Source organism: Amblyomma maculatum, chromosome 1, assembly GCF_055883805.1.
Source record: "Amblyomma maculatum isolate TAMU_Amacu chromosome 1, ASM5588380v1, whole genome shotgun sequence".
In the NCBI taxonomy this organism is placed as follows: Eukaryota; Metazoa; Arthropoda; class Arachnida; order Ixodida; family Ixodidae; genus Amblyomma; species Amblyomma maculatum.
Genome location: NC_139344.1, coordinates 407,324,835 through 407,342,537, shown reverse-complemented (window position 1 = coordinate 407,342,537; position 17,703 = coordinate 407,324,835). Strand labels below are relative to the sequence as shown.

The 17,703-nt window shown below is 45.5% G+C and overlaps 1 protein-coding gene across 1 annotated transcript in view; it reads left to right on the top strand.

Annotated features, from left to right (window-relative positions):
* LOC146208826 (uncharacterized) overlaps window positions 1-17,703 on the top strand; it is a 96,094-nt gene that overhangs the window by 43,511 nt on the left and 34,880 nt on the right. The window contains exon 6 of the mRNA XM_084579404.1: window positions 14,613-14,781. Coding sequence (XP_084435530.1) covers window positions 14,613-14,781 — 169 coding nt within the window. The remainder of the gene's footprint in view (window positions 1-14,612; window positions 14,782-17,703) is intronic.

Here is a 17,703-nt window from a genome sequence, read left to right as displayed (position 1 = left end):
GACCAGTAAAAGCTTTGCCAGGAGTAAAACCAATTAAAAATAAATAAAAGAGAGCAGAAGCTCGAGATAAAAAAAACCCTTCTCCAAAAAGCGAAAGAAGATAAAACAAAATTCGAGGTCCGTGTCGCAAGGTGGTCCATGCTGGCTTAAAGAAGAATAAAAAGAAAAAAAACCAGAAGCTAGTATCCAGACCTGCAAATGAAACAAAAACAGGAACCAGAATCAGAAAAGAAGGGAACAGCAGCAAAACAGCAGTCATACAAAAATTACAAATAACGTACGGAGAGAGAGGCAGACGTACAAAACCCAAAACATAAGAAAAATGGGAGACTGAGGTAGAATAGTATACAGGACAGTCCCCAACAAAGAAATAAAAATCGGGTGAACAATAAAGAATTGCGGTCTCCTACTGCATTGTAATCGTTGGTCCACAAAAGGAGGAGAAGAATCAAAACTGAAAAAATTGAGAAAGTGCCGACACCACAGACAAGAGGGAGGGGATGAGAAAGAATTGTAAAACCTAGACAAAACATTAAGAAAAAAAACTATTAAACTTAGTCTGATGTGAAAGACGTCCGTCACTAAACCAGATTATATTAACCGCAAAATGCACGGTAAGAGAAACGATGGAGTAAAATACATAAAAAACTACTGCACCACTGTACCGGACTCGTCTGACAACTGCAGTAGAAAAGGCAAAGAAGTATCATATCACAGAGGAATAACAAAAAAGTCACTCCACTCATTTCATAGCAGTATGCATGCTGCCCATGCGGACCTGGCTCTGTAGGCAAGAGTGACTACAGTCACGGGCACATCCAGAAAAACTGAAAGGCATGCCTAAAGCACTCTGCTCAACACAGGAGCACGGAGCCCTTCCTTGTGCAGAGCGTGGTAAGGGGTCTGCAGGATCCTCCGACGAGACCCTCGCCCTACCACCGTCAGGCTCAAGCACAGGATCAGCAGGTCACCGCTGGTGCTTGTAAAAACAAAGGTGAAGAGTTGGCGGCATCGAAGGGCACGTCAGGACGAAATACCAATGGACACGTAGAATTGTGATCCAGTAGGCAAAAGTGACCTGCGCACTACAGCAGGCGCCTCCATGCAAGCAAGTGGGCGTTTCCCAATCAGACAGGCTGAAAGGAAAAGCAATCTTCCTCCTCTTCACAGAGCGTGGTTGGGGGTCGGCAGGATACTCTGAGGAGTCCCTCATTGCCAGACTCAAATACAGGGTCTAATGGAAATCCACTGGTGCTTGTAAAGCTAAGGATGGACTATTTGCATCAGCAGCGTGCACGCCACAACAGGAAACAGGTCAAAAATGCACCCAAGTAATAAGGCAGCCAGAAAAATAGAGAAAAATAATGGATACCTGAGAAGAAAAACGATTCAAGAAAAATATTAGAGAAAAAAGAAAAGGAAATCAACTCTAAATGATTAGGTACATAATTGGAACGCGTGTTTCGAAAAAAAAAATATAAAGTGGATTAGGACAGAAATAAAGAGAAAAAAACAGCAACATAGGTAACCTTTCAGAGGAGATATGTAGAAAAATAAGACCTGCGGCATATGATTTAAAGAATGCGAAATAGCAAGCAAATAGTTCACATAAGAGAAGAATGTCAGCGGCAATAGTCAGGTATAGGGCTGCTTATGTGTTGAACTATTTGAATTAAAATTGCACAAGCGACAGGATTCCGAAGCAGCGTCGGGTATTGAGAAGTTGTAATATCTGATGAGCAAAAAGACTTTAGGCGAGAAACAAAAGGAGCAGTAAGGGAGCAGTCTTGGAAGTAGTGACGGACGTCATTACATATCTTGCCACAGGAACAAAGTGAACAGGAGGATAGACGTACTCGTTTAAAACAGAAAAAAAATCTGCCATGCCCTGTATAGAGTTGTTAGCATATTACGGGGCGGACAAATGTGTGGTATATCGAGGGTATCCGATATACAAATTAAATAATTCGGTGGCGCCATTATTTTCGCGCCAATATGTGCTCCAGAAAACAAGGGAAGAACGATGTAAGCGTGAACGGACATTACGCCTTGAAAGGGTAGAAGGATTTAAACGGCCGTATTGGCCTGCGCTACCAGCTGCTTGGTCGGCCAACTCATTGCCATAAATGCAGGAGTGGCCCCGGATATGGACTAACATGAATGGAGCGAGAGACGATAAGCGCGACAGGGACTTTTTAATGGTAATAATTGTGGGGTTAAACGAATATACTGAAGAGATGGCAGAAAGCAGAGACAGAGAGTCTGTATAGAAATGAACAGGTGTAGTGGGAGGGTTGTTAGTTGCATAATCAACTGCAGAATTGAAGGCTACAAGTTCCGCTTCATACGCACTGGAAGGTGGCCCGCAAAGAAAGGCGATGAACAAATGATATGTTTTGGGTTGAGTTAAGCACTACAAAAGCTGCGCCCTCGGGGATGAAGTGTGAACAACCCATCAGTATAGATATGCAGTGTGCGTTGAGAAGAACAAAACATGGCTTCCTGGTAGGTAAGTTTACTAAAATGAAATTTAAACTTCATTGAGGGATGATCAGTCTAGGGATTGAACAGTGGCTGTGTTTCAGAATGGTTGTATGTAACTATAGGTTGCCGGAGTGTAAAAAGCTTGATTTCGGCACATAACTGGTCTAGATGAATAGGCAATGGAGCAATATTTGCAAGAACACAAAGTGCAGCTGTTCGCTTTGTTGCGTAGGCGCCAGTAAGAGCGAGGAGTGGTATTCGTTGTGGTGATAGGATGCGATCTCTTGGTTCAGAAAGAGGACAGTGATACCACCATGCAGGGGCAGCATATGTAATCGAGGGAGAATGACTTGGTGATAAATTTGATGCAAATGAGAAGGTGAAACACGAAAGAATAAATAAAACCAATTATGGAGCTTAGTAGTTGTCACGAAATCGGCGCACATTTTCATCAAGCCGGTACGGCGCGAGGCCCGCGCGGCGTTGCGTGGAAAGCATGGAGAGAAAAGCCTCCTTCCACGCGCGGGAGCGCGCGTAGCTTTGTACGCGTTGCCGTCACCCTCTTTCCCATTGCCCGGGGAGGACGGTGGTTCGTCGGTCTGGAATACGCCAGAAAATTCCAGAATCTTCTATGGGACCTAGCCAATGACGACGCGCGGCTCGACGGGAGGAGGAGAGAGCGCTATCACCAGCGAAGCTAAGTGTGTGTGCGCGCTAGCTTTGGCGCGTGCTAACAGACAGACGCGGCGCGCCCTATTTAAAGAGAGCGCGCCGCTTGTGTAGTCAGTCAGTCAGTCAGTCAGTGTTTGCGACGTGTTCGCCTGTGCTTCGGCTGGACTCCCGGGGATCACCCGCTGCTGGCAAGCCCACAGACCTGCAAGGGAGCGGCGCTCGTTTTGTATGGCGGCCGCCGTGACTCTTGAGGCGTCGGACTGCAACAGTGCCCGGTGAACAATTTGTGAACAATTTGGTGTTTGTTTATGCAACTCTCTCGTGTTTCACCTGTGTTGTAAGCCTCTATATTATTGAATACCTCTGTAATTGCATGCTTAGCATTTGTTATTCTTTGAACCCCTCTTCTGTGCAAATTTAGTGTTTGTGTATTTCTTCGTATCGTCTCTTGCTGTGCATAAATTGTGTTTTGTTTGTTACTTTTGACTCCGAACCTTACTCTGGCTTGAACCGGCGACAGCTGGGCACCAAACGGCCACCCCCTTCTGTCACTACAAGGTAGTTGAGTTCCGGCTGAGCTTGCCACGCAGGTCGAGGGCATCTCCTTTGCGACCGGAACAGCTACCCCCACTCACTCTAAGGGTGTCTGGGAGTGTGCGCACCGTTAGGGGGCATCGTTAATAGACAGTTTTAGTTTCATGTGCGTACAGAGTTACGTACGCAAACGTGAGAAGTCTACGTGCGCTGCGCGAATTTCGCCAGGACTACTTTTAGTTTCACGTACGTGGTGTACGTGAAGCAAAATGTATGGACCTTTCATACAAGCCTCGAAAAACTGTACGTACTTGTTATGCCGCGCCATCAAGTACAGATGAACCAAACTAATTTTGTTCAGTCGCTAGCTGCCTTGAGCCGAGCCACGCTGCGGCCGTAGCCAAGAGTCGGTCGAATTGGAAATTGCTGTTTTCAACGTCGTTGCTCTACAGTGAACAATTAGCAAGACGCATACCTATATGCGTCCACCGCACATCGTGTCGCATGCAGTCTTCGAATGGATTGCATTCTCTCACGTCGTGAAGCATATCCAGATCGTCGCTTTTGGAAAAGCGAATTCGCTAGGCAACGGAACCAACAGAACTTATGCTTACAACTTCACAACCTTCCCCCTACAACGGATTGGCTCCTCTGGTTGGCTGCCGGCTTGCATCTGGCACTCTCTAGCCACTTCTCGCTCAACTCCGGTCTGGCGTGACCTCGCGAGGTCTTTGCTATGACGACGACAAACGCTTCTGCGTCAGGCTTAACAGCTGAAAAATCGTCCTTCTATCTAAAAAAAAGGCTATTTGTCACTTGAAACTTTACGCGAGGGTAAGATTTGGTAAGCTTAAAGCGAATACAACAGTTTAGAACACGATATCGCGCCGAGGAATTAGCGGCGAAGCTGTTATTGCTGTGAAGCGGGCGGGCAGGGCGTCGCCATGTTGTCAACTCCACGTACGCCAGCAACGTGAAGACGCCAACGTGAAAATCCGAATCTCACGTACGTCCATGAAACTCCCGCGGACTCTTCACGTTCTGCGCATGCGCACTGGTCACACGTAGGCGCTTCACGTACGTGAAGCTCCCACGTACGTGAAAGTAAAACTGTCTAATAATACCCTCTAATTATTAACGGGTGACAGTAGTAGAGGCCGAAGTTTTAGTTTGCAAGTGATTTACACGGGGAATAAAGGTAAGGTACGAATAAAAAACAACCCCTAATAATTTGATAGTTGGCTCGCACGTAAGGCTGTGAGATCCAAGACGGAGGGTGCGTTTATGCTTATGTAATGCTGGTGCTCCATTATGAAATAAAACATAAGAACATTTTTGTGCGTTTAACTGAACAAGATTTTCGATGCACCATTGGTGGACTAAAGTTAGGACGCTGGTTGCCCTTGTAGGTAACTCGCGACCTGTCTTACCAGGTACAAGGACGATGGTGTCGTCGGCATATGCCTGAATGCGAATTGGGGGAGGTAGATACATATTTAGGAGGTCATAAAGGACAATGTTCCGAAGTAATGGGGAAAGAGGCGAAGCTTGTGGGCTATAGAAGAGAAGAAGGAGCAAAAATAGAACAAGGAGGAGATTGATATGGTAAATGCCAGTCATCTAAGAATAAAGCTAAAAGGAAATATATATATTTTTGGACATCGATGCTGGCTTAGAAAACGCAAATTAAAGGGTGCCAAACACTATCAAATGCACCTTTAAAGTCGAGAGGAATTAAAACCACTGGGTGCTTCTGTTGTTTGTAATCTTGTAATAATTCATGCAAGTTATAAAGGGCCTGGACAGAATTCCGGCCGTGAGTGAAACCATACTGATTCCGGTGAAGCAAGTTATTTTGTGATAAAAAGTAGTACTGTCGACCATAACGCAAGCACTCGAGTACTTTACCAAATGAAGAATTAATACAAATCGGGCGGTATGAACTGGGAAGGTCCGGTAGTCTATTGGGTTTGGGAATAAGAATAACTCTGCCTATTTTTCATGGTTGAGGGAAGTGACCCGAAGAGTTGAAGATAGAGGAAAAGAAGGGATGAACATAAACAAGGAAACGGCAAAACGAGGAGAGATAAGATCAGGGCCGCCAGAAGACAATAAATTTATTGAAGGTATAACAGCCTCAATTTCTTCAAGAGTGAAAGGTGGATCCTGGATTGAGTTATTATAAGGCTGCTTAATTATATCCCTAACGTGAGTATGTAAAGGTAGATTTAAAGCAAAATCGTCCACAGCGACATGCGTATTCAGCAGAATCTTTATAGTGTCTTGAAACGTCTCTGTATGGGTACCGTCAGGGTATCTCAGCATAAGAATTATTGAGGGAGTCCTGAGCTCGCCAAAAAGGAATTTCCTTGTAACATTTGAGCAAAGTTCCTTTACATAATTCTCATGTGTGCGCCTGATGTTAGTTCTATAGACAGCAAGAGCTTTATAATAAATTGAGCGATGGTAAATTCTCTGTGAAGGATCGGAAATACGCTGAAAACGACGTCGAAGAGCCCGCACATGTGAGCGCTCTATGCGCAAATCAACCGACCACTAAATAGACCCCTCAAGAAATGTTTTCGTAAGTTTTCGTTGTAGAGTTTGATAAAGATCTGTTTAAATTTTGAAAGGACGCTATCAAGGGCAGGCGCTGAATAGATCTGATGATTGTAAAAATGGTGAAACCAATTCAAAAACTGTGAAATTAAGCGACATGAACTGGCTCTAGTAAGCCTCTTAAACTGTGATGAAAGTTGAGAAATGAAAGAAAATGAAATAAATCTGTACTAAGAAAGCGGTGAATCTGGCATAGCTTCCCAAAAATAGGCCTCGTTAAGTAAGTTTGGGGAAGCCAATGTGATTTCAATCCAACTTGAAACGTACGGAGTTTCATATGTTGGCAAGAAATTTGGATGATTGATAACAACCACGTTACTGGATGCGGCAAATGCTTGAACGTGAGTTTCTCTTAGGTCCGTAACACTTCCACCCCAAAAGATATTTTTTGCGTTAAGTCGCCAAAAATGATAATATTATCTGTAGGTGAAGTCTGTACAAAGGTTGCCAGCAAAGCAAGAAAGCTTTTGATATCTGGGCGAGGTGGTATATATACTGCTACGACAAGAAATTGATAAGTCGATATCGAACACAAAATGGCAACAAGCTCAGGAGAAACAAAAGTAGGAAAGACATCAAAATGAGTATTGGGAGCAATACAACGCAGCGGGGATTTTCAGTACAATAAATTTTATGAAATGAAGGGGGAATTCCTACAAATTCTTTTTTAAGGGTAATGTGTGGATCGCAGAGAGCAGTTACTGCGATGTCATTATCTGGAATGCATTAACCATCGGGGCAGTTGCACAACGTGTGTGATCCAAATTTACTCGTAAGAACTTAACATTAAGGTTGGGATGAGGGGTTGCCGTGGTCCTAAAAGCCATAGTTGGTTCTTGCCCGTATTCGAGCCACTTGATCCTGCAAGGTGGTGCAGGAGACGTCACCAGCAGGATGGGCACTCGATTCTGCCGTTGCGCATGGGGCGCATTTTATGTTTGGGTCTTTAATCGATCTGGGACACTGCGCAAGGGCGTGCGAACCGGCGCATCGGGTACAACACGCATTATCCGGAGAAATGTTTTGTATACAAGCTCGAAGGGGATGACCATACTGTGCACACAAAGTACATAAAGGCAAATGTAGATCCTCCTGAACTTCAACTGAAGTCCACGTGCGGCGCGATGTCAGGAGAAGACGGGAGGGTCGACGTCAATGAGGTGAACCCGCTGCCCAGATCGCTGAGTAAAAGAAAGTCGGATCTTGCAAGTTTCAGGATTGAGGCATAATCCGGGGTTTCTATGGTTGACGACCGCCACCAAATCATCCGGGAGGACGTCCGGGTCAACACCTGACAGCCGAACGTGCAGGTTCATCCTCGAGGGAGCCCGGACCTTAATTGAGACGTTGGTGGCCTCAATGCGGGTCATGGCTGCGCTAAAACGCTCACCATCTCCTGGGTCTTTGGAAGTTACTAGAAGGGCACGACGCGTGGGCCGGAGGTTGAGAGCGCCAATGCCCTCGTATTCTGGGTCTGTTGATGCCTTGAGCAGAGTTTCAACTTCCTGTCCCACATGATTTGTAGCGGCCGCAGACGTCAAGACCATCTTGTGAGGCTCAATAGTATGATGCTCATGAGGTCTTATAAAGTCCTGAATACCATCCATGGATCTGGGGATTGCTTCGCGTGGTGCCACGGAATCTGGAGCGGCCCGCAAAGTTGCTGCGAAGGTCCGAGAAACATTACGTCCAGTCCTCAGCGGATTAACTCCGCATGCAGATGTCCTACAAGAAAGCACCGCATTGTGGGCATTAAGAGCTTATATTTCCCGGTCGCGAGAAGAAATTTAGTCGTGTAAAGAACGGATATGCTCCCTGTCCCGAACAGCATAACCAAAAATTGCATTGCTTGTGCATTGAGAGGCGAAGCCAGGGAGACGAGGACAGCGCGAATATCAGGGACAATCTTGCTTTTGCTGGCGTTGATTGTAGATATCAGCGGCTCGTGTGCCCTCAAAATGGCAGCGTCGGAACCCAGTGGAAGTTCATCAAGATCTTTGGACGGCCCAATGGCAGTAGGATGCGGGGAGAGGCCCGGTAAGGCAGTCAGATGAGTCAAATTCGCCTCCGAAGGCGAATGCGAATCAGAATCAGCGTTCACTTCTGGGGTAGAATCCTCCAAGAAAGGAATGACGTCCGGAAGGTCAGTCTTACTGTGCGAAGAGACCGCTGTGGCGGGAGGGTGAGCGGTAGAATCAACAGAGAGGTGAGCGTTGCCAGCAACAGCAACCGTGTCGGCCATGGTCGTTTGAGCAACTGTCAGGCCTAGCCAGGCTGCCAGCTGAGCACTGAAGGTTGCAAAGTATCGCTGCAGCGTGGTAGGATGCCAGTAGAAGTCCTCCGGCCAGTAGAAGGCCTCCGGAGGGTCTCTTTGAAGAAGACGGGGGAACGCACTGGCAAAAGGGACCCTGGGGACTCGATAAAACCAAATATTCTGGAGCACCAAAAGCTAGTTCCTTCTTCTTTCTGGTTCAAAGCGGCGCAAAATCCCAGTTACTCTTGCGCAGTGTGACAGCGCTGCATCACTGAGTCGTCTTCGGCACCATCCAGACCACGCGTAGTGAGTACGGGCATATGCGCTTCGGGTGGCGTTACTTAGCGCTACTACACAGCAACCGAAGCCAGCTGCTCGGACCTCCAGATCAGGGGGTCCCTAGGCCAATGAGGCGAGGACTGTTGGAAACCTACTTATGTCTTCCACCCAGTCATCCAGCGCATCTGAGGATGTGACGGACACAATGTCTCCGTCGCTCCTGCTGCAGAGCCGGAGAAAAATGTTTGGAGTGTTAACGAGGGATAGAATTTCAGTAGCAGGTCCAAGAGAGCCCCAAACCCAGGTTCTTACCTTATCCTGGAACTGTTGATGGCATCTAAAGAGTACAGTCGCGTGACAGATTTAGCCGTAACCTTCCCCAATAGCAATATGCACCTCCAAGAAAAGCACTTAAGGCTACAAAAACACCTAAAATGCGGATGTGTTCAGCTCCGCCAACTAAAATATTATTGTGCGAATGCACATTCAAGAACCCCGTTAAGGCTCGGACACATGGAGTATTTTTACGGCGCCAGGGTGGAATCGTGACAGAGCAGAACGATAGCTTTGTGCTTGTATCCACGGCGAGAAGTGCCTCGTTTGAACACCGTTACATCCGTGGAGTGGAAGAGAACGAGTGCGCCCTTGCCACTGCCCGAGCTCCCCTCCCCTGGGACTCGACCACTCCATTCCAACCTCACCCCTCATCGGCCCCTTGGCGATGTACGCGGAGATTTTACAAGCATGCAGACTCTCGCAGAAAATATCTGCCCCAGCCAAGGGAGTCTTCAAAGCGGAGGAGGAGAGATGGCGACGCATACAGACAGTTACATAAATTCACCAGTTTGTTTAAACCTAATAAACTCTTAGTTCTCAACCGCAAATGCACATTTTGCGGCGAGAAGCCAGGCCTGCATCACATGGTACATATCTGCCGCAGCAGTCCACCGGACGACCGAAACGCAGTACCAACTATTGAGGGGTGGGAAGCTGCCCTATCCAGCAGCGGGCTCGTGGCCCAAATGGCCTCCGCGACACGCGCCTTGATAGCAGCTGCAGCCGCTGGAGTCCCTAAATTTGGACCCCACCCACACTTTAACCTTATTTATCTGTCAATAAAGTTTTTTAGTCAGTCAGTGTCCATCGCACGACGAGATATACGGTATTTATGAGCTCTCATTACGACATACAGCTCCCTCGTCCACTTGATAACTCATTACCACTATTACGTCTTGGGGTTGTGTGCGCTTGTTCTTTGTGATCGAGCTAAGAAGGCCAAAGCACGGTATTTCGTCTTAATGCAAAATTATTCAAAATTTTCTATTATTCTTATATAGCTCCATCACATTGAGAAACAGGTGGCGTAAGCCTACAAAACAAATAGCAGCTTCTCCCTTTACACGATTTTGTTTGCGACACTCTGCATGATACAGAAATCAACAAGAGGCAGACACCATAGGGAATCATTTTTTCAAGGTTTCAGTTCCTTACCCTCTATACTGTTTTTGAGGTACAAAAACTCTACTAAAAACAGTGAGATATTGCCATAAATGCCAGTGCCGACGAGACTTACAATATTTTACCTACCCTTTTAGTAAATCGGAGAGTACTTTCCGTCAGTAAACAAACTCCACCAGCCTACATGAATATGATAGTCTATCTCTCAAAACCTGCGGTAGAGACCCATTTTGCTAAAAAGGGCATCTAGAAAATGCCTCATTATTGGATGAAGGCAGTGCTGGTACCATTCCTGGAATCGAAAAAGCCGCGAAATTATAATTGTGGGACCTTTTCCTAATACTAGGTTGCGGTTAATTCTCGAATCTCGGAACCTCTCGGCATGAAGTCAAACCCAATTATCAAGCTGAGAGCATGATATCTAATCTGAATATGAACTTGCACGGCATCAGCTTACTCATGTCTATTAACCGCTTATACCAGTGCTTATAGCGCATTATCAACTATAAAAATTAAATGTAATATTTGAGTGTCAATCGTATCAGAAACGAACAGGCAAACAATGCAACGAAGCCAGTGAAAGCGCAATCACAACAACAAAAAAAAAAAAAAAACATCTGTATGAGGAGCTGGTGGAGCCGATCGATGGATCACCCCTATTCAGTGAAACTGAAAACTCCACGTGGTCACAGGCGCAAACGTTTTGCTCGGCGAGGACACGATGGCTGTGCAAGGGAGGAGAAATGACACTTCGATGTAATTTAATGATAAAAGCAGCTTGTGGAGGCGTAGGAGTTTTGTTTGTGGATGGTGGAGTCATGAAAAACGAAGATTTCAGCGAGGAAGCAATCATCTCAGCTCTCACGTTTGCTAACTGCGACGACGGACAGGAGCCTACGAAAAAGAAGCCTTACAAATGGTAGAATTACTTAGCAGCTCTATTTATGCAAACGATTGCCTACTCCTGTTTCTGCGGTAGTTAGGCGTCCTGCAAAAAAATGTGAACTGCCATGAAGCAGTCAGATGTTTTCTGCAATGCAAAAAACATTGTAGGCCCCTTATCACCGAATGCGCTGAAGTTTGTCATTCCCTTTTTTTTTTTTTTTGCATAACTGGCCTAAGGATTGTCGGTCATAACAATGGTACTTCCTTCGCTTTGCAGTATTGTTATAAGAGAAATTTACTTTATTTGTATTCACCAGGAGAGGGTTTCTGCTGTTGTCGACGTAAATGTACAGATGCTGCCACTGCAGGTGAAGTCTGCTTTCCAGGACTCCTTTTGTTCTAAGTTATAGCCAATTTCGCGTTGTTTGCTTTCATAAAAACGCGTGCTTCATTCTTTGTATATTCTAATGAGGCATGGCTAAGGTCCCTCCAACAGAAAAGCATTTGATATCGGTGAGCCGACCAAGCGTGGACGAATTATCAGGCATGCCTAAAGAACTATCAGGCGTGCCTATATGGTGTCTAACAGAGCGAGTTTAATTTATAGAAATACTTGGACAGCCAGTGCTAGTGTAAACAAGATTGCGGTTTTCCTGCTAAATTTAGGGATTTTTGCACCGTTTAGTGATGAAAAGTGTTGTATTGCGCTAGGCGGGATCTTAAGCTGTTTTTAGGGTCTCGGTTTTTGTTTAGTGGTTTTGTTGCGAAAGCAACATTACACCAGGTTTCAACTCGTCGTGTGTGCCGTGGCCGCAGCCACGAATGACCTTCAACAGCCGCGAAGAAGACGAAGAGGACGAAGAAAGAAGAGAAGAGGAAGAATAATGCTCGGTTACCCGCAGCTAATGCTTCGCTCCACATTCGGTCCAGCAGCGTTGAACCCTTCTAATTTGTTTGGTGGGCCTACATATAATGTTCAAATAGACCAAGTTCTGCAATATTGATTTCCGGAAGAGAACGTCGGCGTGAGCTTCTGACATCACTACGATGTCAAAGTGGCGAATATTTGAGCAGGCGAAATAAGCTTTGAACTGATTTGCGCGGTGTTTTGTAATGCAATTGTCGTGTATGCTGCTGCAGGGCTTGCGGTCCGGCGAATGGAAATGTGTAAAGCACAGAAAATAAGAACATACTTGCTGAAGGACCCTGAGTTGCAAGACAGGGTACTGAAGTTCGAGATGTAAATTAAAACTGTAGGAGTGTGTTTATTCAGGCGACCCAGATGGATCCAGTTGCTCAGGATGGGCTTGCAGCAGGACGTCAGGCGTATAGCTCCGAAGATAGCGACCAACTTTGTCCTCGGGCGCGTTTGAGGACGAAGCATCTCAGTGGCTATAACGATGGAGATTACCGCACCGGAGTGTGTAGTTAAAGACTCGTCAGTACCGCTTACGAAACTTACGGCAAAAGAATCGTTGCGATTGAACCGCAAAGAAAACCCACTCCCATTAGGTTTAACTGCCGCGCGAGCCTCGTTGCATTCCGAGACGAAGTGAACAAGTGCAGGAATATTTCCGACAACGATTCCTTCTTCGAGGTAGCCGAGCTTCCACGCTAAGTGCTGATGCTGTCGTGGACGAACGCAGGATTTGGACGCAACATCACGAAACGAGCATCACAGAATGTAAACAGAGAACCTACCGAGAAGAGACATCACGAATCGTAGCTTTTCGAGACGGACTCCGAAGACAGAGTAAATGTTACCTGAAATGTGAACTGCTCGAAAATTTAATCCAAAAGATCGGCACAATGTAAAGGGGTACATGGTCGTCCGCTCTTCGTTTGAACACGGTCGTTGTCTTAAAACGCCATGGTGTCAGGTCCGGCTGCGCAAAAAACTAAGTGGCGGGCCACTGCGCAGCCAAGTGGCAGGCCACACGAAGCACCACCTCCATGTCTCACTGTATTTACGTCCCATTGCTTTGATGGTGGCTGAGGACCGCGCTTTGAGGACAGCGGTCAAGTTGAAACTAAGAGGACGACGTTTCCAGCAGCGTTGCAATCCCGCCTAAGACCGGTGGTATGAGTGCAGGATTGGCCGCAAACCAAGATGAAGTGTAAGAAGGCTTTGCGCGACGGCATGTGCAAGTGCATGCAGTCAGAAGTTTGTAGTAAAAAAAGATAGGGGTGCTTTTGAAATTTTTATTTAAGCCGACAGAAGGCAGGAGAGACAGTCCTAAGAACGAAAGTATTAATCGTGCGATGTATGTACTCAAAATTCTGAACAAATACTTTATAATACATGTGCAATATTGGCTATACTGTTCACAGACCTAAAGAAAATAGCATGCACTAGAAATAAAGTTTTGAAGCAAATTTGGAATGCATCAGTTTTTCGCTGGTTTCAGGGATTCTTGTTGCGGTATGTCTATCCTAGAATGTGAATTACTGATAGCAACACTTTTCCAAGGACTCTCTTCACGTAAAGGTTTTGAGGAGAAAATGTGAATGATTTATCTCCAGCAAAACGTGGTGGCTAGTTGTCAAATGCAAAGCATTGTACCAAAAGAGCAGTTTGGTCAAGCAGGGCTAACACCACCAGCCCGAAGACCAATCAGTTACTGGCGCCACATTCAGAAGGGAACGAGAAATTCATAAATTTATCGGTGTACAACATTGGATTCATGCTCGCCTGTGAATAGGCCAAGTTGTAATAGCAGTGAATTGTGTTTTGTTTAGGGGAATTAGAGTATTATAGTAGACAGTGTAGTGGACATTTTAGGATTAGGTTCGAATAGGGTGAATTAAGGTGAAGTAAGGCGGAGAGAGCTGAAATATCGCAGTTAAAAGTAAATTCGGGCAGAATATGCGAATAAGTTGGATTGTGGTAGTTTTAAATTGTTGAAATTAGAAGTGGATTATAATGAATTAAGCTTTGACACGGTGGATAGAGGGGAAATTATTTGGATTAGGTGGGTTATGATGGAATAAGAGTGAGTTCGGGTATATTTCAGAAGATTTAATGAAGTCAAAAACTAGAACCACCGTCTTCTGGATGAGCCTCCATGCAGCTGCCGAAATGCACTGGCCACTTGCTAAGGATTCAATTTAATAGTGTACGAGATGCAATTAAAAGCAAGAACAGCTATTGCGAACGAATTATTCTGACATATTTGTAACCTACCGGTCTCTAAATTGTTTCAAAACGCGTAACGTATTCATCCTTGTATAAAATATTTTTACTCAGAGAAATGTGCAACCCACCCTAGTAATTTTATTCATGCAGGTCTAAAGGAGAACATTGTTTAGTGTACTATGAAAAAAAAAATGACGCATTGAGTGGCTGATGAATTGATTGATTAGGTGAGGGGAGAAATAGATAAATTGATGAGAAGCGAGTCAGTTCGCAAACTGTTGCTTGACGCAGGAGCGTAACCGCCTCGGACGAGACGGACGTGTTTCTAGCGTGGAACCCAATCACTCATATGTCTGGATTCCTGTTCACAATGTTGGGCGCCTGCATAGGTTCCACGTGTGTCATCGTGTCACCCGCACTCACCTTCAACCAGTTCATCGATGTTTGTACCAAATACCAGGTGAGAGTGGACAAAACTTTCGAATTGCCTTATTACTGTGCACCGAAAGAAAAACAAATATCTATTTTCTGCCGATGTACAACCTCCAGTGATGGAAAACAGTTTTCAGTATCGCTGGAATAAATATCAAATTGCATAAAATGATATCAAAAGCCAAATCGAGCGCGACAATGTACAGGTGATATATATTATCAGTTGAGGCCAAGAGTTCCCGATTTTCCTATTTCTTCTTGAAATGTCCGGCCTTGAATGCAGTTGAAAATTCGGCAGTTGGAAACCTTATAATAGGGCGTTGTACAAAAGCTGTTGACCCATGTATCTCGCAGAAAAAAAAGATGGGTTCCGCGCAGCCTGTGTAGGCGCTTCGTTGGCGCGAGATGCCAGTTGTGATCAATGCCCAAGGGAGAAACTGTGCTCGAAGCTTTAAACAGATGTGCAGTATTTATCAAAAGTTCAGAGCCCAGCGAATACGCCTCTGATCCACACCGTGTGACTCGTAATGCATTCCTATTCTGCAAATCTTCTCAAGGCAAAAAGATGTTTCCCCCAACCCTCTCTAATGAGAAGTACTTCCAATAATACTAAAGGATTGCCATTACTCCGCTTTCTATAGAAGCAGAACTCCAGGACTCTAAACTTATGACAGAAACTTTACATATATATTAGGAAGAGCAACGGAACAAATAAGAGAAAGAAATGCCACGGTGGCGACAGATTCTTGGTGGGGTTAGGGAGAACAATATTTCATGGAATAAGAATGCCACATCTGCGACAGGACAGGAAGGGAATGGGGAGAATCATGTCTTGTAGTGAGTTGATCTTAAACGAGCGTGATACGCGAGACAAGGCGGAATTAATAAGGGACGGCACGAATGTTTCTTCCACTTCGTCTCGCATTTCGCGCTGCGTTAAGATGAATCCTGTCCAACTAGTTCACATTGCTGTTCTCGTTAGTCCGTTTAGTTAGGTTGTTATTGATTGTATAGGTAGTAATATAATCATTCATCTGTCAGCGGTCATGAGATGAGTTGATGGGCAAGTTAGCTATCTTCGAGCTTACCTGATCAATTTGAAACAAGGGCTCAAGAAGTTTCTGAGTAAAATGTCGACCTAATCATGGCCAATGTCAGTGCACGTCGAAGAACACCAGCTGGTCGAAATTTCCGCAATCCTCCACTACTCCGCCCCATAGCCTGAGTCGCTTTGGGACATTATTTTATTTATTTATTTGAAATACCCTAAAGGCCCAATAGGGCATTACATACCAACCCTACAAACCAAGCCAAACCAAACCAAACCAAAAGAAAGTGCGTCTGTCTCCAATGGAATGCGCGCCCTTACAATACACCCTTCGCCTATGCAATTTATATTTAACGCGAGAGCGTACACAGCTCGTTCGATGGAAAGGCCGTCACTGTGCCCCAGTTTCGACTTCAGTTTTATTGGAAGTGTTCGGAACCCAGTAGAAACAAATTGTGGGGGTTTAAGCATTGCGTGAACATTGTGGCCCGCTCGACTACGGTGCTCAAGGTTGCGGGATTGAATCCCGGCCGCTTTTAGAAGTGTGCTGTGCGATGTCAGCGCGCGGTAAAGAACCCCAGGCGGCCGAAATTTCCAAGGCCCTCTACTATGGCGTATTTCAGTCAGAGTCACTTTTGGACGTTAAAAACACAAACCAAACCACCAGCCAAACAACAGAGCAAAAGCTGTGAGTATTGCACCGATAGCCCCTGTAACACTGTCTTTTTGAATACGCGGTGTTATTCACAATTTTAAGTTTATATTTTTGGGAAAAAGTCGCCCTTTAATCTTGGGTTGACAGCACGGAATAGTGGACGCCTGCATCTAATGAGCTGAAGGTCACGTTTTTATATTAAGGCGAAAGCCTTTACTGCCTAATATTCACGTCCGACGTCCTGTCTCACTATAGCTGTCAATCATCTCGACAACCTCGCTGGCCACGTTAGAAACGGATCTCAGTTCTTGCCTAGAGTCATGCTAGCGCGGTTAAAATGGAGACTGCCACCACTAGTTAGTGGTTGATAGTAACCGACAATGACAGTTAGGGATAGTGGCAGTGATGATAATGACTTAGTGTCTTTGGCGTCAACTGGTGACGTCATGATCCCGCCATATCTAATAACTGGAACTAACTTCATGATGACGTCACATCCGCTCATGACGTTACCAGGCGATTCGCGGATATATGAAGCGGACCCCGCCGGACGTCCGATCCAGACGTCAGTACCACACATCATACAGGAGCACACATAGTACAGCAGGCATCAGCGGCGTTTCAAATTGCTTTATAGGAAAGAAAAGGCGCAGCATCTGTCACAATTTTCCGTGCTAACCTTAGCGTATGGAAGAGGAAGTGTTTTCAGATGCTGCGTCATTCTTTTCCTGTGAACCAATTAAAAAATTATTGTTCTGAAATATAATTTGGTTTATGCTGCTGACAACAATGCTGCAGATAACCAGCGCATGCGTAGATAGTCCCTCTTTCCTACTTCCTCTCCTTTCTTTCCTTCTCTATATATTTCCGAGGCGGAAATAAAGCATCGTTTTTCCGCTCTGCGAATCTGCCTGGTTTTCATCGCGTAGCTGCCGGCCTTTGGCCGGTAGAACGCAACAGTTTAAAAGAACGGAAAGGCGCAGTATCTCTCAGACAAGCGAAAAAAACAAACTGATTTATTTGTAGGAAGGGAAAGGTGCAGTAACTGTCTCACTTGTTTTCTGTGGACACCGCAAGCACGCCGTAAGGGAAGGGAGGAAGGTGGGAGTGAAAGTGGAAAGAGGAGCCGTAGTGGAGGGCTACGGAGTATTTTCGACCACCTGGGGATCTTTAACGTGCGCTGACATCGCACAGCACACGACGCCTGTTCGTTTCGCCTCCATCGAAACGCAGCCGCCGAGGTCGGG